General features: G+C 37.7%; 1 protein-coding gene across 1 annotated transcript; it reads right to left on the reverse strand.

The window, feature by feature from the left end:
• Positions 1–1,648: 1,648 nt before the first annotated feature.
• Positions 1,649–26,578, reverse strand: LOC107796936 (uncharacterized). Its single transcript, XM_016619758.2, has 11 exons — positions 26,070–26,578; positions 22,445–22,845; positions 21,302–21,379; positions 20,688–20,790; positions 19,849–19,937; positions 7,675–7,786; positions 5,878–5,931; positions 5,743–5,791; positions 3,067–3,167; positions 2,333–2,448; positions 1,649–2,255 (listed from the first exon to the last, which is right to left on the reverse strand). Exons 1-11 carry the CDS (start codon positions 26,499–26,501, stop codon positions 1,916–1,918), a joined length of 1,875 nt encoding a protein of 624 aa, XP_016475244.2. The 5' UTR covers positions 26,502–26,578; the 3' UTR covers positions 1,649–1,915.
• Positions 26,579–27,030: the final 452 nt, after the last annotated feature.

The following is a 27,030-nucleotide window of genomic DNA, read 5'->3' on the forward strand; positions in this document are numbered from 1 at the left end:
ATATTGTTCCAGTCCATGATACAAATGTGTGCTCTGAATCATCCATTTTCTTCTAACCATCAAACACCAAAAAAATGAAGATGACGAAGAAGAAGAAGAAGAAGCAACAACGCTTTTGTTTGAAGTTTATCAGCATTGGCTACAAGTTAAATTCATTGAAAAAAACTGAATATAGCTTAAATAGCAGGGTGAAAACAGACCACCCCATCAAATTTACCCATAATTGGTATAAGTTGGAAAGACTTTGACCTCGAATTGAATTGGGCTAACATTTTTCAAGGAAAATTTACCTATCTATATTATAGTAGAAACTTATTTACCACTTTTATTTAGGTTCGTACTTAATTACATTCTATATCTATATTTACCATTTATGTACAAAACCATATATAAAATAAAAAAGAAGATTCCTTAAATTTAGCATTCATTTTCTCTTCTTCACCAACCCCTCCTAAAAATTCGAATTTCATTTATTTTTCAAAAAGATTTCACAGCTCATACTCTCTCCATCATACTTATCACCCAAATTTGGTACTTGTCTCCTAATGCAGACGAAAATGGCAAAAATTTTATCTTTAAAATTGTAGCAGCAAAGGTTTCTCCATTGACATCCATTAAAGTACTTTGAAACTTTAAATTCAATATTTGAAATTTACGAATTTGTGATTTGTTTGGATTGGGCGTTCTAACAAATGATGAAGAATATACCTTATACTTTATATCTCAATTTTGAGGGAAATTGGTTAAGTTTAGAGTTGATTTTAGGTAAAATCTCATATTAAAACTCAATGAAAACGAAGTTGCAGGAATTGTATGATAAATGTATCACAATTGTATCAAAATTGTATGTTAATTGTATATGATACACCAATACCTAATACAATACTAATTCAATTATAATATAATAGTATATAAGATTTTAAGTTTAGAGTTGTGATTGAAACTTGAAGAAGATGAAGATCACAATTGTATTTTTTCATAAATGTATCGCATTTTTTCGCATTAATCAAATGTAATACAGTAAACCTTATGTGCGTTGATGGGTGCCAAGTATTATGTGTGATTTTCGTCGTAGGAAGTGGGGACCACTATTAAGCGAAAAACTACGTGAATTGGCAGTCAAATTTCTATAGAAGAGAGGAGACGAGAGAAAAAAGGAAAGGATATAACTGAATCCACTGAATCCCTTAATTGAAGGCATTAATAATGGAATGATAGCCTTTTAAGGGGGATTGTATATAAATTGTTTAAAAAATTAAGGTATTTATTGAAAACTGAAAAACTTTGAGAAAAATGGTAAATAAGTCCTTAATATAGTATATATAGGGGGGAAATCCCATTCTTCAACTGTTTTTTATGCTTTCCCACCATTCAGTTTATGCATCAGCCATGGCCTCATCTTAACATTTTTTGAGTTTTTAGATAAAGACCATGTTTTGAGTTTTAAGTTACTGGAAGATTCCTTGATCCTTTTCAATCTACTCTAGAGTTTAGGACTCTAATTGGATCTATACTAACAAGAGAAACTCATAAAAATCTCTGGATGCTCAGACATCCAATCACTTGAAAAAATCTGTAATAATTTGAAGGTTTCTATTTAATTGAACAGAACTGATTGAGTGAAGGGAAGAGAGAATGAGGCTACAAATTTTGAACCATATGAGTAAAAGCTAAAGTCATATATTCCCTCATCTATGCTTAGATAAATATTCTGCAAGTTATCAGCTGTACCTCGATGTTTACATACATCCCTACAACATGTCAAATTGATGGATACACTTGGGATGGACGTTCAAGTAAAAAACCTTGAAAAACGGAGTTCCCAGAATATTCTCTTTCAAGTAAAAATATTTTAAGGGCTAATGCAAATTCGAACATCAGAAAAGATCTCTTACGTAAAGCCTGCACATTTCTTCTAGAGGAAGTTCCTTTGGAAAGATCCAGAAGAAAACCTGGATGTGAGACCCTGAGCCATGTCTGCAGCTTCAAGCTTAACGTTTTGCCTTCCGGCTGTCAAATCCTTTTCACGGTCCCAAGGTTTCCATGGATGATTTCCTTCCCATTCTTCTTTCATTGATTCCTGCTTAGATTTTTTCTTTGACTTGGCCCGCACAGTCTCTTGGTGCTTTTCTACCATAGATTTTGATCTTTTCGCTTTATTGTACTGTTCCACCAGTTCAGCGTCGACACTTGCTCTACTCTTTTCTTGTTCTTTAGAAGCAAGTGCGGAAGCCTCATTAAAGGCTTCCAAATAACTGAAAATGTAAAACAATCAAGCTGAAATATCTAATGTAATATCCAAAAGAATCTGAATGAGAGAAGTTGAACATACTTCATTTTGGCTTTCTGAGCTCGATCTGATGGGGTGTCTGTCCAGGCACTAGTATCACCTCGGCCTTCTTTCGAACTCTTGCTAAAGCTCGTCGTTGATTGCATAGTCACGCCGCCCTACGCAGTTAATCAGTCAAGGAATTCATCATGCAGAGTTTTACGAAGTTAAAAAGGGAAAGAAACACTTCATCAAGGAAGCAGTTTCTCATTCAGAAATTAGCCAAGGATTACACGTTTTGTTTAACTTTTCGACCAGCATTATATATAGTGCATGCTTTTTTTGGTTTTTTTTTACATATATGCACATCATGCATGCAAGAATTCTACATGTAAGCATATATATATTCCTATTTTTTAAAATTACTCTATCTTATAACTTCGAGGTGGGAATAAAATACTGGAATTCGTATGGGAAAGAAATTGGTGCTTCCATTGAACAAAATCCCCCAAGCCATAGCTTCCCGTTCAATTTGTTTTTGCTTCTATTAGATTTTTGCTTTTCAACAATCAAGCTATGGTGTTGGGTTATTTCATAGTCATTAAAGCGATAACGCGAGAAGCATCCTTATGATACGTCCAAAATCTTTCCAATATGCAGTAAGGGGTGACAGAGTAAAAAGCTTATTGAAAGAAGATGTGGTTTTGAAATAACCCAATATCAAAACATATATGTCATCTATATTATCAACAAATCCCCATCACTCATCAAAATTGATGGAAGAACGAAAACCTTACTTTTCTTTCAGGAGGCAGCGTTGTCATCCATTCATCTCTCTTTGGTACAGCTTTGACCTCCATCTCTGCTAACAGCAGATCGTCACCTTCCATGGAGATACCTGAAGCAAATAGTTTTCCCGATTAAAAGGAAATTCTCCTCTTCAAATTAAAGGTTGTAAACATATCAAGTCACAACTTTATCCCAAAAAGAAGTACTGAGCCACAATAAGTTAGTTGCAGTTTGAAAAAGTAATCATGGTGTAAGAAGTATTCAATGAAAGGGTGACAGAATTTATGTTATGAAATTGTTGCATAATTCAATTTGAAAAGATTGAAACTACTCTCTGTCAATTCTTTTCAGCCAACAGAACATTTTGCAAAGAGCCATCTTATTGACAAGTACCATAGCCAATATTAATAGATTTAGAACAAGCCACTGAAAATATTTACACTCTTGCATCTCGCATTACTTCATAACTATATTGCTTGGCCATCCATCCAACATGAGGTGTCCTCAAGAGACAGCTCAACTAAAAGTGAGGTTCTTATTAATGGAAACAGAATGAGCTTTAAGCATGTAAATCAGGTGGTACATATGTCCCATACACGGGATGCAACATCCCAGAAGAAGCTGCACACTCTCTCCAACCCCCTCCCACCGCAGCAAAAAGAAAGACAGGGAAATTCTCTGTAAAGGAGGAAAACAAAATTCTATAATGTGTTACAAGAATTGACACCAAAAGTATGACGATAGACTTGCTGGGAATGTTAGTTTAGACAAATCTTCAAGGTAAAATGCTAGTAAGACAAGAATCAAGATATTTAAAGCAGAGGAATATGTTCTCTCAAGTAGAGATATAAATAGTTAAACGACCAAAAGGTGAAAGGACAAGCATGAAAATGAAGCTAAGGGGACTTAATTCAACATTAATTGCATTGACACTATTATCTATCTCTCTTCCTAACTCACACATGCATGCGCTCGTGCTGTCTATATTAAATTGTGTCGTCTTCTCTACAGTTGAATGCATATCCTTAACAAGAAGCTTACTTGTACTGTACATAGACAATCCAGGACTTCTGAATTGGAAAGATAACATGTCTGAACCTACAGATAGTCTTCTTATGCTTTATTCATCGGCAATGGACTCTCTAGTAACTCAGGTGAGCTAGACCGTAACCTTCCAAATCTCCTTCAAGGGTGGTGAACGCGGCAAAGGCAGCAATCACATACCAGGAAAAGAGGAGAACTGGTACTTCAGTTTCACAATAGGTACTATTACTGGAGTGTAACATATTATACCATTCTGTCAGAAAGACAAACATTTATCTGGTGTATATGAGACCTATCTGCTAATTGTATGCACCATCATTCTGGAAGTTTAAGCTAGAGATGAAACATTTTTAGTATTTGTCTGTAACATGCCACCTCACTTGTGGCCCAAAAATGTGGAAGAAGTTTTATTACTACAAGGTAGACCCTTGCTCTACTACTATGTTGATTCTTGTCTATCACCCCATTTAAAAAACTAAAGCTATTCAAGAGAAAGCATTTTTTTTTTGTATTTAACTACGTCTTTAAAACCACTCATTTGACCCATGCAGTCAGTATGTTTAGAGCAATCCCAAGATAAACGCCAATTAATAAAGTGTTAGTTGTTAGTAGGGGTGGCAAACGGGCGGAAAGGGTTGAAAATGGGTAATACACAAACGAATAAGTTCTCCGACCCGACCCATATTTAATACGGATTAACCGGCGGATAATATGGATATCCATATTATCCATGGCTTCTTGAATATGTTCACTTTTGGGATAATTCCTATTCTCCCAAACTTGAGGAACCCCCAATTTGAGGCTTTACCAATGTAAAAGTTAAATCATTAGTTATGCATTGGTTATCCATTTTTTAAGTGAATAATTTAGTTCCTATTCATATTTGACTCGTTTTAAAAAAGTTCCTTATCCAACCCATTTTTTAATGGATAATATGGGTAGATAACTGTTTTCTTTTATCCATTTTGCCACCACTAGTTGTTAGGGTACTACTTATTTTCACCTCAGAAATCTTGTCCTTAAATGATTTAATAGATTGTTACTTCAAATAACAACTAACATTATTTTGAAACAAGACATACACAAGGTGCAGATAGGCACAAAACTGAAATAAAGAGTATTATCCCAAAAAGTTGACTTAATTCTTTGACAGTTCATCTGGTACAAGACCTAGAGGTTATATACAGAGATAACCAGAATTGCTGTCATTTTCAGTAAATTGACATTTGGCTGCACTTGCTTTGCATCCCTTTTCATCGCACGATGATTACATGATATTTAATGGTAGGAATGAAAATGAATAGCAAAATACCGACAATGTACTAGCCATTTTTTTTCTTTTTCCTTCGATTTCTTCTTTTTTTTGTTTTTGGATAACCAATAAATCCCCAAGGGCCAGTGGAGTACAGTTCAGGCCAGTCCCTCTACCCTTCTCTCTACTTAAATACCATGCTTTTGTCTGTATAATTCTTAATTTCTTATGCACACTAGAACTTGCCTCCTCCGGCTCAGGGTAGAAATCACATAGGATTAAGCAGAAGAGAACTTGAATAGAAAAATTAAGTACAAGTCACATAAAAAATTTGATCAAGTGTAAAATAAAATGAATGATAAACTAAGTTCAAGCAAAAAGGGCTAACCTTGCACGCGCCTCCATAGGGCGGCCTCACGCATAGCTTGTAAATCTGCCTACAGAACCAAATCTTCCATTAACAGATTCACAGACAATAGAGCTTTGAGTTATCTTCATACCACATGGGTCACAAAGAATGTACCTTAAGTTCCTCTTGTTCTTCCTTGTGCTTTATTTTATCATCCAACACTTTCCTCTACAAAAGAAAACATCTTTTTGATAAGTCACAAGAAAACAACATTGGAAAAACCACCAATAAAACATTGCCATGCTGTAAATGTTCCAGAAAATATAGAAAGGTCACAATGTATAAGGAAATGAAATGGAACAATGATAAGCTACAGTTAAAGAATGCCTGATGTTAATCCATCAAACGATAGCAAGAAATTTTCAATGTGTTAATCCTGAGTGGTCATATCCTGCTTATTTTTCATTTGCTATACATTTAGACAATGAATCAGTGAAGTGAGAAAGTAACAGATACATCTAGCACCGCTGCTCTTAGGAGGAAAACCCTACACCCGATCCCACTGAGCTTCTCTAAGACACTTTTTGAAAGTTTCCTGCTATGATTTCCTGCCTGAGCATTTTAATTTCTATCGAAAGGTGAGAGCACAATTTTGTTCTCTGCAGGAACAAGAAAGCCAAAGAGATTTTAGCTTTCATATGTTGTTTCTTAATTTCCTTCTAAAACCTGAATAGAAGATGAATCCATGTTTGCATGTCACTTGTAGATGTAGAAGATTGCATTGCCAGAGCGAAAAACATATAATGGTGTCTTGAGTAGTTAATAATGATTGTATGGATAAAACAAGCAACCCAAGTCATCTTTGTTGAGTTTTGACTTTTTAATAAGCTAATTACTCAACCTGTCACATGACTAGATATACGATATGGAACAGAATAAGGTATTGGTAGACATCATAATCTCTGCTGGTTTGCTGGTCAAAAAACATCAAGTTTTGATGATTTTTTCAACTTCCTGAGTAGGTAAAAGGCTTCACTTCTCTATTTCCTAGTTCTTTTCTTTCCCTATTTCATTGTTATTTTTAATAAGCTTCTCTATTTCATCATTTAAGCAAAAATTTCAGTATCTATCAACTCCTAGGTAAAATTATAAGCCAAGAAAATTATACAGTAGTAAATAGAATGTGGCACCGGGGGTCTATCGAAGACAGCCTCTCTACCTTCAAGATAGGGGTAAAGTATGCGTACACACTACCCTCACCAGACCCCACTTGTGGGATTATACTGGGTTTGTTGTTGTTAAATAGAATGTGGCACTGATGTCAACTGCTGAATTTTGACATTCACACCAAAATTCTTGGCACACAGATCAGCTGATACACTTATGAAAATTTTCAATAATAAATTCTATCTTATCTGAACCAAATAAATGCATACCAAGAAAACAAGAAAGAAAAACAACACCAAAATAATTGATTCACACAGCATATAGCAAATCCAAATTAGCTATCCTAAATAACAATAAGGCAAATTTGATAAAAAGACAATATGAAATGATGGTCCAGCTCAAAATTAACTAGGAGATTCAAAAAGATTCAAAACTTTCACGTTGATGGTGAGGGTTTTGATTCCCTACCTTGCAATTCCCTTGTCCATTTCCCCTTCTCCTACCCACTATGTATAATAAATTGTTCTTAAAAAAAAAAAGAGAACGGAGAGTAAGCAAAAACATTTGGTAACAAAATATATGGGACTGGCATCTACACAAAAATGACTAGATACGAGTTACCCTAGCTAGCTTAGACAAAATGTCCAACTGATGTCTGATAACAAAAAACAAATGAAAGATATCTGCACTTAACCTTAGCTACTAGAAAATAAAACATGGTTTTATGCCAGACCCTAAAGAAGCTTCTCCTGGCAAAGCAAAGTTAGTGAGGAAAATAAATGATGGCATCACTTAGTTACTCACTTTGTCCGGATCTTGCAAATCTTTAAAGGCTTTGTTCAGCTTGATGAACGCTTGGTGAGCTTCAGGATGAGAGCATTTATCAGGATGCACCATAAGAGACAGCTTCCAGTACCTAAAACATACACCAAATTAACAAATAAATGAGAACAGAGTTTAAAGGTGCATTTATTTAGCAGCATGACAGCAGCAGCTACAAGTTAACAGTCGATTGGTAACTAATCCACATCCATCGTACACATGCCAATAGCAGTAGCCACACCATCAAGACGAGGAAGAAAGAAACAATGCTTCCTCTGATACCAGTTAACAACTTGTGGGTAAAATTCCTCCCTTATTGTGATGGTAGAAGTGTGTCTCGTGTCATAGCCGTATATTAATCATCAAAATAGACCATTGTATGAGGGCACAGCTGGATATATAATCCTAAAATAGTATATTAATAAAGTAGAAACCGTCCATTCAACCCTCCCCAACCTGAAAATCAATGAAGGCAAAATGCTTTACGAAATCTAATATGAAAGCAACTCGACTTACCAATGAATCTAAAAGTTGCAAACTATTAGATTTTATATAACACGTCATAAATAATTTATAAACAAATATGAAAGCAAACATGTTTGAATATTTCAGTAACCATAACTTTTAACTATTTTCAGAATATACTAAAACTTTATTTTCAAATCATATATTATAAACAATTAATAAAATATAGTTACCAGTTCGCGCATCTTCATTTTGTTTTGAATTATTTCATTAAAAATTGAACTTAGCACAAAGATAGTGCTAATGGAAACAGACCCTAGTTACAAGACTTCCAGAAAGACAAAAACAAGGCAAGACTTGTGTCAGTTACAAGGACCCAATGAGATCAACTAGGGACTCTACATCTTGCACTAAAGCTTCTTTACACCAAAAGTGAAACAAAAATATGCATTTCATTTTGATCTTCTGTTCAGAGTTGGCTAAATCTTCAAAACACCTGGAGTTCCTTTCCAACCAAACTGTCCACCAAATACATGCAGGAATGATGCTCCACCACTTCTTCTGACTTGTTCCAGCTGCTAAGTTGTCCCACACAAACAAAAGCTCCATGGTATCTCTTGGCATTGCCCGACTTAGACCTTTCATACTCATGAACAGCTGCCATAATCTACTGGTGACCTGACAATGAATGAGGAGATGACTGTTTGTTTCATTGGCCTTACCACATAGGAAACATTTGGAACACAGGCGCATTCCTCTCTTCATTAAACTCTCGTGAGTCAAGACAGCCTGTTTGACCACTAGCCAACAAAATACTGCAACTTTAAAAGGAACCTTCAAACTCCAGATATGCTTCCATAACCAAGGCCCTTGCTGCTGGACTGATCTGGTAAGGCCCTCATATGCAGATTTAACAGTGAAAATTCCTCTGCAATTGCTATCCCATGTCAGTCTATCCACTTGCTCAACTAGTCCCTTGAAAGTTTCCAAGACCTTAAGGAACTCAATCACTCTGGTTACCTCCCAATCATTGAGAAATCTTCTGAAACTGAAATTCCAACCCTGCTGGCTCCGGGTTTCAGCAATAGTAGCATCAGGTTGAAGTGCTAAGCAGTACAAATCAGGAAAACTGTCTTTAAACGGAAAAATTTCCTATCCAAACATCCTTCCAGAAGGATGTTAACATCCTTCCAGAAGGATGTTTTTGCTCCATTCCCCACCTTTATGCTGGTGTTGCTCATAAAAGTTGACCATAGAGCTCTAATAGATCTCCACACACTCACTCCATAGGGGCTGGCCGCTGCACTTGAGCTCCACTGACCTTCAATCCCATATTTTGTGCATATCACCTTCCTCCATAAAGCTTGTTCCTCTAGTGAAAATCTCCAAAGCCATTTCATGAGTAGGCTTTTATTGTGTTGCTTCAAATTTCTGATTCCCAAACCACCTTCTCTTCTGCTAGTTGTAAGGGTTTTCCATTTAACTAAATGGTACCCCCGTTTCTCTCTATTGCCTTGCCATATGAAATTCCTCCTCAGAGCATCAATCTTCTTCTCAATGCTTGCTGGTAATGGGAATAGTGACATCATGTAGGTGGGAAGAGAGTCTAACACACTGTTGACCAGTACAACCCTCCCTCCCATAGACAAATAATTATTCTTCCATCTAGACAACTTCTTTGCACACCTTTCAAGGACACCATTCCATATCTGACGAGACTTGCTCTTTGCACCCAGTGGTAACCCCAAATAAGTGGTAGGCAAGGATCCTACCTCACATCCCAAAGAGCCGGTTAATCTTTGAGTATCTGTGACATCATTAACAGTGTAGATCAGGGATTTCCTCCGGTTCACGTGAAGGTCAGAGATGGCCTCAAAAACAGTCAAAATCAACCTCAGATGTGTCACTTGCTCCACTTTAACATCACAAAAAATTAATGAATCATCAGCATACAGAAGATGGGTGATTTCCATGCTGCTACTAGCATTGTTAGGCACCTTGAACCCCCTTGTCCACCCCTCCATATTAGCTTTCTTGATCATGCAATTCAGACCTTCCATAGCAATAATAAAAAGGAAGGGTGAGAAAGGATCACCCTGCCTTAAGCCTCTCTGAGATGGGAAAAATCCTTCGGGAGATCCATTGATAAGGATGGAGAATCTGACATTTGTAATACAAAATTGGATCCACCTGATCCACTTGATTCCGAAGCCCAAATCTTTGAGCAGCTTCAGAAGAAAACTCCAATTGATGTGATCAAAAGCCTTTTCAACGTCTAGTTTGCATAGTATGCTAGGGATCTTCTCTTTGATTATGGAGTCTAACACATTCATTAGCTATTAGAGATGCATCCATAATTTGTCTGCCTTTAATAAAAGTCATTTGTTGCTCATCCACCAGCTTATGAATCACCTTCTTCAATCTCTTTGTCTGGACCTTAGAGATAATCTTATAAACACTCCCGATTAAGCTTATTGGCCTGTAATCCTTCAAGTCTCCTGCCCCCACTTTCTTGGGGATTAAAGCTAAATAAGTAGCATTGAAGCTCTTTTCAAAATATTCTTGAGAGTGAAAATTATTAAAAGTGTTCAAGAGATCCACCTTGATCACCTCCCAACAATGGAGGAAGAAACCCATAATGTATCCATCTGGACCAGAGGCCTTATCTGTTGCACATGCTCTAAGGCCCTCCAAAATTTCCTGTTCGTTGAACTCTCTTTGTAACCACTGCACCTCAGAGTCGGTGATCTTAGAGGCATGTGGATAGTTGAAATCTGGCCTCCATTCCTCTGGCTCTTTGTATAGCTGCTGATAAAAGGATAGGATCTCGGCCTTAATAGTATTCAAATCCTCCACTTGTGTACCATTGATGTTGAGTCTGTCAATGGTGTTAAACCTCCTGTTTGCATTGGCCACCCAATGGAAGAATTTGGTGTTTCTATCCCCTTGTTTCAGCCACTATACCCTGGATTTCTGTCTCCGTGAAATCTCTTCATTTTTTGCAATCTCTTCCAGATCCATGGCCAAACTTGTCTTTTGTATAAGTTCATCTTAGTGAGGTCCCTAATCTCCTATGCAGCATCAAGATCAAGTAGTTTATTCAGACAATCTGTTTTCCTGGCTTCCAGATTCTCACCTTGTGATGATCCCCGTTCTCTGAGTTTGCCTTTTAAGAGTTTTAATTTCTGTGCCAAGATAAAATCGGGTCTGCCCTGAATGGTGAAAGAGGACCACCACTGAGCCACCTTGTCTCTAAACCCTTCAACACTCGGCCACCAGTTTTCAAATTTAAAATATGACTTAGCATTCTCCCAATCCCCACAATCAAGAACAATAGGGGTGTGATCAGATGAGACGTTAGGAAGTACTGATTGTCTCATGCTTCTGAAGCTTTCATCCCATTCTGAAGAGAACAAAATTCTATCAACTCTGGATGCTATATGAGAGTTGTTGCCCTTTGTCCAAGTATAAATCCCTCCAAGTAGTGGAGGATAAATAATTTCCATATCTTCAATAAAGCTAGTAAAATCAGTCATGGCTCTGGTGATGGAATTGCCATTTCTCCTTTCATCCATGAATCTTGTTAGGTTGAAATCACCACAAACAACCCAAGGACCTGCACAGAGTCCCCTGGAAGCAGCAACTTCCCACCAAACATTCCTTCTTTCCAATCTTTTATGCGGCCCATATACTCCAGTCAAGTGCCATGAGAAGTTATTCATTTGTGACTCAAATGTGCAAGTGATAGTGTAACTCCCTATATTAATCACCTCTCATTTCCAAACCCTACTGTCCCATAATACAAGGATGCCACCCCTACTTCCACTGGCTTCTAAACAACCAAACTTGACCCACTTATTCCCCCAAATTTGTTTCACATACCACTTAATATCCCCCTCCAATTTGGTTTCCTGTAAACAATAAATGTCCGCCTTCCATTTCTCTATTAACATTTTGACTACAGTTCTCGACTCTTCGATTCAATCCCCTAACATTCCAGGATAAGATTTTTACCTTCATTGATAACCATTGCTGATGGATTTTCCCCTGTTCCTTGAGCTTGATTCTGGAAAGTTCATGTTGAAAACTAGATTTTGGACCTCCATACTCCTGTTCTTCCTAATTGGAGTAGATATTGTTTTCACAGCAGTCTCCAATCTTTTCTCTTGCCTTCGCCTATCAATTTTCATGAAGAGTGATAGTGCTTCTTCTTCACACCCTTGAAAATTTACCCCATAAGACTTGCTCATCTTTAAAATATTTTTACGAACCCATAGTGAAGCATCTGACTCTGCTTCGAGAAAGTGAGTGTCCAAAGGATCAGCTTCGTCCACCAACCAATTTTCCCGGTCATTAAAATCAAATGTCTGCAGAGGATTCATGGCACTAGGAGAGAAAGGATTCATGGCACTAAGAGAGAAAGGAGTGAAATCCCCTGTCATAATTGTTTCCCTTTCATCTTTTCTTGCAACTAGCATGCATAATCCCTCAGTACTAGGAAATTCATGAGCGTCTTGGTCACCTTCAGAAATAAAAGGAGAGAGAGAGAGTTGAGTTCAGAATCCCTTAGCAACTGGTTTTAAGTAATCCCATCCATCAATGGATCTCCATTTATATCTGTATCGAGAATATCAAATTTGTTTGAAAACTGAAACTTATTCCCCATTTCTGGGCTTTTTGAAAGACCCAGATTGAACTTTGTAAGTTGAACTCCTTGGCCCAGTTCAACAGGCCCATTAGTAGGCCCCCCTTTAATTATAGGCCCCATGATAATATCTTCCCTTATTTTCAAATTTGAGTCTGAACCAGCTGTCCCTTGAACCTTGTGCACCAACCCCTCACCTGTAGACCCAGCTATAAGTCTACTCTCCCTGAAACCTCCTTCTGGCTTTTCATCTTTGCTAGTAAAATTCCAGCTCGCCGGAGCCTTACACCACACCGGATTAGTGTAGACAACACCATTTTTTTCAAGCTCGATAGATTTAGGGATCTGCTCAAAAGGACCCTTGACTTTAATGCGGGCCCACTTCAGATGATTTCTCAACGTGGTTTCTTCTTCAGTTTCAATCCAACCCCCACATTTGACCCCAATTTGTTTGAAGATGTCTTGATACCAGAGATGAAGAGGAACTCCCAGAAGTCTCACCCCAATCGAGAATAGCGCCTGCAGGGAGACATCCGGTCGTTGGCGTCCACCAGTCAAAATTCATCAGCAGATTTCTCCATTTCCATTCTCCTACTCTGATGTGTTCTGCCAATTTCCTTGAGGGAAATTCGAAAAGAAATTTGGAGCCATGCATTTCATACATTTGCACCCCTGGGATTGATTTCCATTTACTGCTAGCCCATCTTCGAATGTCCGATAGAGTTGGAAGTTCTTTAGAAGCTTTGAAGCTTCCAACCAGGCATCTGGAGAGCACGTCGTGATCCGAGATTTCAGGCCCTACTACTATGATACAATTAGCTCTGGAAGCACTAGCAGATGTTGAGGATCCTTTCGCTTTCCATTTGTCAGCTCTAAAAGCCTCCAAATAAGCATGATTTTCATCTGACTTGGGAGGAAGTTGCTTCACTGGGATGGGCATTCTTTGAATGACTGGGACCTCCCTATTTATGAACCTTTCACTCTTAAGAGCAAAATCTCTCCACCCTCCATTAAATGCTATTTCTGGCAGAATGATTACTGCCCTGCGCTCCCCTTGAACTGCTACAACACTAATGAATCTACCATAATTGTTGTACTTTTTAGCGCAGAAAAAGGTGTACATGTGATCTCTGATCTTCCATCTCCTAAGGTCATTTCCCTTTCCTTCAGATGCAATGTGCAGAATTACACAAATCCACAGCATGACTTTCCTGCTTAAAGTCATTTTCCTCATGTAGTTTGACTTACGCTCCACCCACTCAAACCAAACCTCATCTAGACCTTTGATTTCTGTGATATCAAAGGATTTCCCACCACTGTTGAAATAAATTTTGTTAACCATGAATGAAAATAGGATATAAAAACGAACAAAGTTTCTAAAGCAATCACTGATGAATGATTAATGAAAAAACTAAGCTGAAACAACAAGAAGAGCCATTGGGAAAAGGAAATTCGCCGGAAAGAGTTTTTAGGCTCTTTCTTTGAAATTCGTGCCTGGGAGCATTATCTTGTGTTAGGAATATGAATTGCTTTTTTCCTCTTATCAATGCTTTTTTCTTTTTATTTTTGCAAGGATGGGTGATCTTGGTGGCTGAGAATACGAGGAAGAGGAAGATTATATCTGTCAGTTGGTGCATTATGTGTAAATGTTAAGGAGAAGACATGAATCGCCTTTTTTTGAACATGCTCCTCTATCTTTTTTATTTTTTTAATCTTTCTCCACTTAAATATCAAGCTTTTTTCTGCGGCAGGTTTCGAACTGCACATCACGTGTTGCGCCCTTACCACTAGACCAAAGCTTGAAAGCGACGTGAATCACCTTCTTTTACACAGTCGAATAGCATCTAGGTTATGGTGGAAAGTACTGGGATGGTTTGGTCATCAATGAGTAATGCAAAGCTCGGTTAAAGAAGCAATGTTCCATTGGACCTTCAGAAGTTGGAAAAGAGGACACAAAGCGTGGGATATTCCTCCACTTACACTTATGTGGACCATTTGGAGAGAGAACCAGAAAGGCTTTTGAGGGAATAGTTTTGAGCAATTGCGTCCGGTTCGGCAGTTTGAGGTCACGAGTAGCTTCACACAGTGTAATATGACTTGCGTGCATCATCGGTTCGGGTTTTTGAGGGGTTCAAAAAGGATTTTTAGAAGTGACTCTCATTTTGAGAAGCTCGAAGTTGAAAAAATTGACCAAGGTTTGACTTTTGAGTATTTGACCTCGGATTGGAGTTTCGATGGTTCCGATAATCTAGGGTGGTAATTTTGGACTTAGGCATGCGTCCGAATTTGGATTTGGAGGTCCGTAGGGTAATTTGAAGCATTTTGGCGAAAATTGAAAAGTTGAAGTTTGGGAGGAGTGAGAGGTTTGACCGAGAGTTGACTTTGGTGATGTCGGGGTCGGAATGCGGTTCCGAGAAATGGAGCAGCTCTGTTATGTCATTTGGGACTTTCTTGCAAAATTTGGTGTCATTTGGAGTTGATTTGATATGGTTCGGACGCTTGGTTGCGATTCTAGAAGTTTTTAAAGTTCATGGTAATTTTCATGTGTTTTGGCATCCGATTCGTGGTTCTGGAGGTTATTTTGGTGTTTCGATCGCGTGAGCGAGTTCATGTTATATTTTTAGACTTGTGTGGGTGTTTGATTTGGAGTCTCGGGGGCTCGGGTAAGTTTCGGATTGGTTTCAGATTGTTTTTGTTAAAGATTTTGAGTGTTGGTTCTGGTTTAATCGCATTTGCGATGTTTTGGTCGCAAATGCGACTATCACATTTGCGAAGCAGCCTCGCATTTGTGAACCTGGGCTGCTGGGCAGGAATTCGCCTTTGGGAAGAATTCCTCGCATTTGCGAAGGTTCATGTTCGCATTTACGAAGCATTTGGTCGCAAATGCGACCTTAGCAGAAAACCTCATGTTTCGCTTTTGCGATGTTTTGTCTGCATTTGCGGAGGTCACATTTGCGAACCCCCTGTCGCAAATGCGACATCTGCAGCCTGCTAATAGCTGGGCATTCCGAGTTTTAGCTTCATTTTATCATTTTTTTGAACCCTAGGTCCGAGAGTGGGCGATTTTGAGAGAGGATTTTCATATCAAATCATTGGGTAAGTGCCTTTAATCAATTTTCAATTATATTTTGTAATTATACCTTAGATTTAACATCAAATTCATGGGAATCTAAAGGAAAATTTGGGAAAAATTTGTAAAATCTTTCAAAATTGTAAAATGATGATTTGAAGGACGAATTAGTATCGGAACTTGATAATTTTGGTATAGTTGAACTCGTATCAAAATGGGTGTTCGGGTTTTGTAAATTTTATCGGGTTCCGAGGTGCGGGCTCGGGGAGTTGACTTTTGTTGACTTTTTGCAAATTGTATAAGGACCATAGCTTTGTTAATTGAAATAGTTTTCTCTTGCATTGTTTGATGTATTTAAGTCGTCTTTGGCTAGATTGAGCCGAGCATTGGTGAATTGGTAAAGAAAAAGCTAAATTAAATATTGAGTTGGCCGAATTGAGGTAAGTGTCTTGTCTAACGTTGTGTGGGGGAAACCACCACTTAGGAATTGAGTTAATTGTGCTATCTTGTTATGTGAAAGCCGTGTACACAAGGTGGCGAGTGGGTACATGGTCTATATGTGGTATTGACCGGTTTAGATTGTCTAGTCTCTTCCCATGCCTTTGATTAAATTGTCATAACATGAGGTATCTCGTGTTAGCACATATTGTACCTCCTACTTGTTGTTTGGGCACTTATTGTACCCCTTACTTGTTGTTTGGCCCTTATATGCCTTAGCAGAAGTTATTGCCTTCCTTATTGCCTTGTTACCTCTTAATTGTTGAGTTCTTCTATTACTATGTGCATATCTGCTACATGTCCAAATTGTTGTGATTGCCTGCTTAGTTATCACGTGCTTTACATGTCTTGTCATTTTGTAAAGGTTGTTGTATTCCTTTGATTTTACGTGGTTTCCTTGTTGCCGTGTACTCATACCCTTGATTGTAGAAATTCTGGTAAATTTAGTTATTGAATTGTTGTTGTTGATTTAAATTATTGTACGGGGATCGGGTTGCACGCCGCAACAGGTGAAATAAGGGAGGTGGTAGAATAAGGGAGGATATTTATATTGTGATATTGTTATTGTACGGTGGGATCGGGTTGCGCGTCGCAACAGGTGAAATAAGGGTGAATTATGATATTGATATTTTATGGTGGGATCAGGCATATTTTGTTTATTGTTATGATATTGATATTGATATTGTACGGTGGGATCGGGTTGCACGCCGCAACAGGTGAAATAAGGATGGATTATTATGGTGAAATAAAGGTGAATTATGAAGTTGATTTTATATGGTGGGATCGGGTTGCGCGCCGCAACATATTTTGTATTTTGTATTCCCTGCTTTATTGTATTGGTTTCAGTTCCTTCGTCTTTGTAATTCTGGTTGTCACTGTTTTTCTGAGGGTTGAGTTATTGTCAGACTTATTGGAACTCTTTTCCTAATACCATTATTCTGGTGAATTGATTTTCAAGGTGAATTTACTACGTTGAGTCATTACTTCCAGCCCCGCTAAGTTGTTAGAAATATAGTGATTTAAAATAAAAGAATTAATATCATGCTACCTTGTGTGACTTTTAAGTTAGAACTCGTCGTATATTTCAGTATTTACTATTTCTAATAATTGTTATATTTTATTTCAATTGATTTCTCAACTTAATCTCCTTAATATGTCTGAGGTTTTTATTTTACTTAAAAAAAGGAATTGTTATTATGTTTTAATTTAATAAATTCCATATTAAATGCAATAGCTTATTCGATATTGTATTTTATTTGAAAATGTTATTTTATTTTTTTTCACTCAAATGATTTCTAAAATAAACTCATCTTTCTCGTTGATTTCCTATTTGGTCTAGAAACTGTAAATTTACTTTATGATATATAGATGGAATCTCTTGAACATCTTAATTAGCATTTGACACGGATATTATGTACCGAGTAGCACGTGGATTTTGCCGTGCAAAGTGAGATGGAAAGATGTGGGCACAAGGTGCCGTGAGTGTTAACGGGTTTGGAAGATGTGATTTATGGTATGAGATTACGAGAATTGGGATTATTGGAATCGTGTATTAGAAACGATTTGATTGGTTGAGTTGACATCGTTTTCCCTACTTGAGCACATTTAAACTTATCTGTATCCCAATTATGTTATTGTTTAATTACTTGGCTATTTCTTGTTGCCATTCGTGTTTTCCTTGTCGCTATTACTGTTTGTAATCCGATTTCTTTTTTCGCTATTGGTATTACTTGATATTCCTTCCTTGTTAGCTTTATGTTATATCCTGCACAGGTTTATATGTTCGGTAGGTGTCTTGACCTGGCCTCGTCACTACTCTACCGAGGTTAGACTTGACACTTACTGGGTACCACCGTGGTGTACTCATGCTACGCTTCTGCACATTTTTTTTTGTGCAGAACCAGGTACTTCGGATCGAGTTGGTTTTGAAACTTACGCTTGGTGAGGCTGGAGACTTCAAGGTACACCTGTTGGGCGTTCGCAGGCTCCGAAGTCACCTTCTATTGTATTTATTTCCATTGTTTCCTTTTGTTCCGGAACAGTGATGTATTCATTATGTAAAATTTCTCCTAGAAAGGGCTTATGACTTGTACTACCGGTTTTGGGATTGTAAATTGTATAGAGATTTTCTTTATTTCGAAATTGTTCGATGTTAGTAAACATTGCCGTTAATTCAGTTAATGTTAGGCTTACCTAGTTTAGAGATTAGGTGTCATCACGACACCTTCAGAGGGATTTTGGGTCGTGACAAATAAAGGACTTTGTACAGTTGACGCCACCCATGAGATCCCCATAAGAATAGAAGATCGGGTGTCGTTGGTAGAAAATCATATTTTTATGTAAGATTTTTATATTTTTTACTTTTCGGTATACTTCTTGTATTTTGGCAATTATTTGCCCTTTTTAAATTAAATTTGACCACCTTATAAAAAACTAAGCAAAGAAGTTATTTCTGTATTGAAATTAACATTCAGTGACGATGGTTCGGGCATGTGAAGAGGAGAGGCACCGATGCTCCGGTGTGAGAGGTTGGCAGGGAGAGGACAACGGAGAGGTAGAGGCAGGCCGAAGAAGTATTGGGGAGAGGTGATTAGACAAGATATGGCGTTGCTCCAACTCACTGAGGACATGACCATGGATAGGAAGGTGTGGAGGTTGAGAATTAAGGTAAAGGGCTAGGTGGTCGAGTGTTGTCCTTGTTTGTAGGAGTAGCTTTGATACACCACTTGGTGCCTTCCGTGCTTTTTTCGTACCCCTAGTCTTCTGTTACTACTTGTTGTTGTCTTGTGTTTTGGTTTTCTCATTGCATTACCTTTTGCTAGTTTTGTATTTTTGCTTTGGTTGTCAGATCGGTTTGCTTGTTATTGCCCCTCCCCTCTCCCCTACCTGAGCCGAGGGTCTTCCGAACACAGCGCCTCTGCCTTATTAAAGGCAGGGGTAAGGTCTGCGTACTCTCTACCCTCCCCAGACCCCACTTGTGGGACTACACTGGGTATGTTGTTGTAGTAGAGGTTTAAGTTAATATTCAAAGTATTTGCATAGTGACTCAATATATTCTGTATTTATATAGTGAATTAAATTAGCTAGTGATGCAAAATATCAATTATGGACTTCAATATTCAGTTTTCATCAAGATCAATACTGTGCAAGGCCAAAAGACCAATGCACCTCAGTTGTCACTCATTACTTGTAAGTATGATTTCTTGTAAGAAAGCAACATATAACAGGCCCATCAGGAAGCATCCCCACTGACTCTTCAGGTTTAAAATTTCAATCAAGCATGATTTAGAAGAAAAAGGAAAGTCTTTCGCAGCTTAGCCATCCGCCAGACCAAGTTTGAGAAATTGAATGGTGAGCAGACAAAAAACTTCTTATTAACTAAGAAAATAATAACTTCAGGGGATCAAAACTACAGATACTAATCTAATCCATTAAAAAAAAAAGGCTTTAGCACTCCACAAACAAGCAATCAAATTACCTTTTCTTTATGTTATCACCCAACATATTTCTGTTCACACCCAAAACATCATATAAGTTGTCTGCCTCTGCTCCCATGATTCTTGTAACCTGACCAGGTATAAGAAATAATAATACGCAATTGTCCAGATTGTCAACTAAGAGTTACATAGAAAAGAAAAATCTCAACTCACATTTACCAAAAATATCAAACATGAACATAAGCCAAACCCAGACCCACAACTGCAGTGCAAAAATTGTGACGAAGGTATATATAGAAGTTGACAACAGAACAAAGACAAAGGATGCGAAAAGGAAGAGTCGAAGACCCAGAGAGATTGGGAAGTGTCTACGAGAATATAGGATACACGGTTACACTACTTTTAGCGTTCAAATTTCTGAATTGTACCGAGAAATTGATCGATCAAGAGAGAGAGAGAGAGAGAGAGAGCAACCAACCAATAGACAAACCAAAAAGTGCTCCTTATTAAAAAAAGAAAGAACGAATTACAAATTCCACTCCTGCCAAAAGAAAATACAAATTACAGTACCATATCAACACTACATGGCAGATTCTTCTTTATTTGAAGGCGCATACTGGGGTTGGTTAATGGTATCTGTAAATCTAGAGGGTTAGTTCCATTTGGTTTCCTTAAACTAAAAAGTCCGTCAAGTAATCTTAAAACTAATACAACTGGAATACTTTGTTTGAACAGTGTTTATCAAATCAAAATTTCAAGTGTAATGAAGTCAGATTGAAGGTACTAAGAAACTTTTAGACCCAGGTATGATTATTAAGGGGAAATATACGTAGATACAACTGATAGACTGATAGGAAAGAGAAGAGAATGAAGGAAGAACCTCTTCAAAACGCTCGGCCTCATTTGCTGATTCTACCTCAGTCACCAAAGCAGGAGGTGGAGGTCCCACAAACAATTCAGTATCTTCTTCCAACTCAACATCCCTGGAAACATTAGCCAGAGACATTTAATGCAGTTCATTATAGGCTGGTATAACATACATGACAACCTAAACTGTTATTTGAAGCTTCTTAAGTGTGGAATGGATAATATAATTCACGGAAAACCACTACTTATGGGAGAGAGAGAGAGAGAGAGAGAGAGAGAAGCACGGGTAAAATTACAAAGAGAGGCTGGTCAAACCGTGAGTTCATCAAGAAGCTCATAGTAATCTTTGTATTAATGTGTCAAAAACAATCTGTTTTTCCATTTCTAAACTGAAAACTTTCTGAAGGAAGTAAATGCACCCCATGTGAAGCATCGTCATCACTACTGTAGAACGGTCTAGTTGATTAGCTTAAGGGAAGAATCAAATTATCTACTTCATTAAGCGCATTGCCAACACAGTTAAAGTAGCTCTTCATCAATACCGATAGGGGTAGTCAGTCTTGAAATCCAAGTCCACGAGTACATATCTGAGTGGGGGAATAAATTGTAATGTAGATAGAGGATTACCTCAGCTCAGCTTGTGCTTCTGTCAATTTAGCTGCAGCAGCAAGTAATTCTGCAGAAGGCATTGCGGGGCCAATCACCCTGCACAAGCACAAAGGAGATAAAATAAACATGAAGACGACATCGGATTAGAATGAGGCCTTGATAAAAGAAGAAATCAGAAAATAAAGTGAAGAAACCACTATATTTCGAGAAAATGTCCAAATTTATCCCTCTACTAAAATATCTTAATTTTGCCCTTCGTTACACTTTAGGGCCATGCATTGTCGTTAGCGAATCCTCTCGTATTTTCCCTTCAACGGAGTTCGAACATGGGATCCAGGTTTCAAAATACTTCGAGAAAAAGGTCAAAATTTGTCCCTTTACGTTTGACAACAACAATATACCCAGTATTATCCCACATCGTGGGGTCTGGGGAGGGTAGTGTGTACGCAGACCTTACCCCTACCTTGTGAAGGCAGAGAGGCTATTTCCAAATTCCAATAAACCCTCGGCTCAGAAAAATATAAGCACCACATTAGCCCTCTACTTTTGAATATGGTTTAAAAGTAATGCTTAGTCAGGAAGAATTTGACCATGATGAGTAATCACATGGCAACCATTAACCTTCCATTGAGTGTCATTCATGTGTTTTATAAGTGATCGAAACACTTGTTTCCTACCAATTTTGATGACCAAAAACAGTACCCATTTGCAATTAATACCCCTTATAAGAAATTGCTTGGTCCCTAATGTCTTCAATAATCATTAAAGAGAGACGTTGAAGGCCCTTCTCTTTTATGCTCTTGTCATTTACCTAAAGAACATTCCCTAGCATACTTGAAATTTCTAGGTGAAATGCTTCCTTGCTCAGTTCTCGTTATAGGATCGCCCAACAAAGTCCTCTTTCTTTTATATTGTCTCATATTCTACGGCATACTCTGAATCCTCCTTTTCTCTGATAGTTCTCTCATCATCATTTCCACTTAAAAATTTGCGGCCCTTTGCGAGTTACTAAACTAATTTTTCTTGATCCCCCTTGTCCTTCATGTTCCATGTTCCTTTTATGTAAAGCAAAAACAGCCAGGGGATGTTAGCATGCTAGTATGATCAACCATAACATGATGCTGAGAGGCTAAATAGAGCAGGAGGGTGAGATCAACATACCTCCTTTTTGGGCCAGTACCTTCTTCGGCAGGCAAACTTAAATTAGCATCATAAGCGGTAGCATTATCATTTGGCAAACTCAAATTAGCATTATGAGCACTAGCTTCTTCATTTGGCAAACTCATATTGGCATTATAACTTTTTTGTCCGCCTCCTGAATCCAATGGCTTCGAGTGCTCATCATTCTGACAAAACTCCTGACTTTTAAGTTGCATTTGGGAGCGGATTAAGGGTCCTATAGTCTCCAAAGTAGGAGATGCTTTTGATGGTAGTAGAAAGACGTGATCACCGCTTTCCTTAAGGTTTAAGGACAGGAACAGCTTTCGCAGACGCTTGACCAACAATTTTTCAGATAAACCCCTTATATCTACAGCTTGTCCATCATCAATCATTTGTAGAAGCTGCATAGAATTTCCAGAAGACGTTAGCTGAATTTGCCTACATATGAGAACAAGAACTTTTTAAGCATGTTCATGCTCATAGTGAATATGGCAAATATTAGCTTGAAGACGAATTTATTATGATTCAAAATCCTAGAATACCATGTCAGCGCTAATAAACGACCAAATCGATTAGTAGCTTATGGACACAAGTTTTTTTTGGATATGGTAATTAACTTTATCAATAAATCTCCGATATACAAGAAATATATCAAAAAGTAAGAGAATCTACAACATAATGTGATTCTCTATGAACGACACCCAATCTTCTGTACACATTGAATGCTAGCGGACAAAAGCAGGGGCAGAGCTAAGTTGAAGAAAGGAGGTTCAATTGAATCCCCTTCATTGATAAACTGCACTGTACAAATAGAGCATAATCAAAATTGTTTCTATATTTAAATTGTTGAATCCCCTTGACCTAGTATAGTGGCAAAGAAGGTTAAAAAATTGCTTAAAGTTCAAATCCCAGGTGCAACATTCTTAGCATTCTTTTGAATCCCCGCCCCACCACTGGACACAAGCATCCCTTATGTATATCTACAAAACCAAACAGCTCATTTATTTACTCACTAATACAAGGTAGAAAAGGATTTCTTTTGATGGAAACTAGGGTACTGCAGGGGGGATTTTTTTTTTTTTTTAAATGAAGTAAGATGTTGTATTAAAATAGGGCATCGGGAAGATGCAAATACCAGAAAAGTAAAGTCACAAAAGAGGTCATAGCTGTTAAGCTCACAAAAATAGATAATGTTAGCTCACTAGGGGCTTCCTATACAAAAGATAAGGAGCTGACAAAATCAAGGAATTGAACTGGGCAATTTAAACTACAGATGGGGAAAAACTACGGATAGAATATTCTGGAAGGAAACAAATGTTGGTTCTCTATTGGTTAATTCACTTTGTAAGGTCCTTCTAGTTCTCATAAATAATGCATAGTTGCATACAATGCAGCCTTTTCTTGGCAGATCAATTGGAAAAATAACTCATCGCTAAAAGTCAGAATTCTGGCTCGAAAGCTCCTACATGACCTAATTTTCATCAACAACAATAATAACAATAAACTCAGTAAAATCTCATAGGTAGGGTCTGGAGAGGGTAAAGTGTACGCAGACCTTACCCCTACCTTATGACGGTAGAGATGTTGTTTCCGAAAGACCCTCGGCTCAAGAGAAGTGAAAATGACGCAATAAACAAACAGCAGCAACAATAAGGTAATAAGACGCGGAAGTAAATGGTGCAACGTGCAATAACAAAGATCTAAGAATACAACACTATACGAATAGAGTCAATCCTGCCGGAAATAATGACACACCGTGTAATAGCAAAGGGCTAGGAATAGGAAAATACAAGACTAGTACTAATACTAGTGGAAAGACTAGACGAAATTCTAGACTGCTATCAATCCACAACCCTAATCCCCGACCTCCACACCCTCCTATCAAGGGTCATGTCCTCGGTAAGCTGCAGTAGCATCATGTCCTGCCTAATCACCTCACCCCAATACTTCTTACTTCTTAGGCCTCCGTCTACCCCTCCTCTGACCCCCTATGGTCAACCTCTCACACCTCCTAATCGGGGCATCAGGGTCTCTCCTCTTCACATGTCCGAACCATCTCAGCCTCGATTCTCGCAACTTATCTTCTACAGGAGTCACGTCCACCTTGTCCCTAATATACTCATTCCTAATTTTATCTTTCCTGGTATGCCGACACATCCATCTCAACATCCTCATTTCCGCTACGTTCAACTTCTGGACATGAGATTTCTTGACTGGCCAACACTCGGCTCCATACAACATGGGCGGTCTAACTACCGCTTTATAGAACATGACCTAATTTTCAATAACCGAGAAATCTCCAAGGGGTAGTGGCGCACGGTTCGAAGCTCGGTGGATAATGACCTGCCCTTTCTACCCTTCTCTACGTAGCTACCAGGCTTTTGTCAGCGGCGGGATTCGAACCCGTGACATGCGCCTAACTCTCACATCAAGTGTTGTGATCTTACCACTAGAACAAAGCCCAAGGAGCTTCTACATGACCTAATCGGAGAGTAAAGAGGTAGAAATCTGCACCAACCTTTGTCAGAAGACAGGAGAAAATACAAAATAGGTTTTCAAACTGCTTAACTATGGACACTGTTTGCACTTTACTTAACATGAACTCTCTAATTCCCTAATACTGAAGGAATGTTAGTAGCTGGATTTGGTACAAGACTTAATACCACTATCCAACTAAATTTAGAATGTGATAACTACTATCATGAAGATAAAGAAAAGGCCAGCTCCTAAATGAAATTCCAGCAAGTGCAAAGAGAGTTGTTCTGACTTTGTATTTCATCTTATGAATTTTGATAAGGATTTTGTTAACAACTTCTCATACTTTGTGTTCCCTGCAACTTCTTGGTGCCTGTTTAACACAATACCTTTCAAAAAAAAAAGGTGGGGGTTCCATCCAACCATCTTATCCAACTCCATCAATTAAATTAACATTTCCGATGTACTATCTTCTAACAATGAAATTGCAAAAAAATTCCGAATGGAATTTTCAAGTGCATGGAACATTTAAAATAACAAGGAAAAATTCTTGTACAAAAAATTAATGAATTAATACGCAAAAACGATTATCTGTCCCGTGATTTATACGATTCCTCTCCATCTTGGGACTCTCCAAAATGTTCAAGACATTTTTTTTACAACTTTCAAAAGTCCAAATGTAATGACTCTTTAAGTTTGAACTTTGATGTTGATATTTTCTCTATTATACTAATTTATACTATTACTTTATTTTCTTCCATTATCACTAATATTACACTTCCTTTGTCTCATTTAACTCTGATCCAAAAAGAATGACACATTATATATTTATATATTTAAAAATAATTTAACTTTACACTTTTCGTTTTACATAGACGATTTATATCCACACAAATGTCTATGGCTTGTTTTAGACCACAAATTTCCAAAGCCTTTTTTTCTTGCTTAACCTCCGTACTTAGTCAAATACCATCACAGAATTAGGACGGATGGAGTGTGAAGTCAAATTATAATCTTAAAGTATGTAACCAGTCAAATACCATCGGACAAACTGAGCAGCAATAACAATAACAGTCGTAACAAAAACGACGTCAACAACAACAACACAATTAGCTAGCTAATTACAAAAAGAATAATCAAAATGTAGTACCTGTTCTAAATCACCAGCTACAGTAGGAAACTCCTGCAATATACCTTTCACCACATCCTCCGGCCTTTCCCTAAGCCTCTCGGGCAGGTAATCATCAGAGCCCGACCCAGAACCGGAGTCTGACTCATCAGAATCCGGATACTTCCTCTTACCCTCTCGTTTTGATCTCCTATTGCTGCTGCTGCCTCTATGTTTCCGCTTCTTCCTATGCTTCTTCTCTCTCTTCTTCCTCTCTCTATGCTTATCGCTCCTCGAGGAGCTTCTACGACTCCTTTCCTCCTCGCAACGGCGCCGTTTGTGCCGACGCTTGCGTCGTCTTTCATCGTCGGAAGAGCTGTCAAACTCTTCGTCTGACTCGGAAGACGATTGCGACGAAGAAGTTGCTGATTCTTCTAGTTTGTGCTTCTTTTTCCTGCTCGAATGCTCTCCCATGGTGATTCTTCTGGTTTTGATGGAGAAATTATTGATTGCAGGCCCTTATTCTTTATGGTTGCTGTTTTGGGGACTCAATTTGCCAATTTAAATGAAGAATTAATTTAAATAGGATCTCAACTGTTTAAACTAAAAATATTACATAAAAATATAATATATGAATAATTCATATATCTATACTATATTAAAAGTCTTAACGAAATATCGTTCATCTTTTTTATCCTTTAAAAATAAATTTTACAATAAATAAAATAATAATTTAAATTATTTTTCTATTATTTAGAACTTAAAAATTAACTAAATTTTAGTTATTAAATCTTTCCTTATTGAATTAGGTCTTAAGGAGTTTAAATTCAATTGATATTTTACCTCAAATAAGGAAAGGATACCCTTTATTTTAAAAGAGTACTATTTCATATTATTCTATGAACTCTAAAAGATCTATTCCCGAGGCTCCTTTACAATAAAATAACTTTTTTTTCTTTTAGGCAATAGTATAGTCGTAATCATGATTTTATCATCAAGTAAC

Source organism: Nicotiana tabacum, chromosome 12, assembly GCF_000715075.1.
Source record: "Nicotiana tabacum cultivar K326 chromosome 12, ASM71507v2, whole genome shotgun sequence".
In the NCBI taxonomy this organism is placed as follows: domain Eukaryota; kingdom Viridiplantae; phylum Streptophyta; class Magnoliopsida; order Solanales; family Solanaceae; genus Nicotiana; species Nicotiana tabacum.

Excerpts from the sequence above, each read along its gene's own strand:
- LOC107796936 (XM_016619758.2), bottom strand. The coding sequence starts at position 26,501 with ATGGGAGAGCATTCGAGCAGGAAAAAGAAGCACAAACTAGAAGAATCA. Across the intron at positions 21,380-22,444 it reads GGTACTGGCCCAAAAAGGAG|GGTGATTGGCCCCGCAATGC; the intron begins GTATGTTGATCT and ends GTGCTTGTGCAG. Across the intron at positions 5,932-7,674 it reads ATTTGCAAGATCCGGACAAA|AGGAAAGTGTTGGATGATAA; the intron begins GTGAGTAACTAA and ends TTTCTTTTGTAG.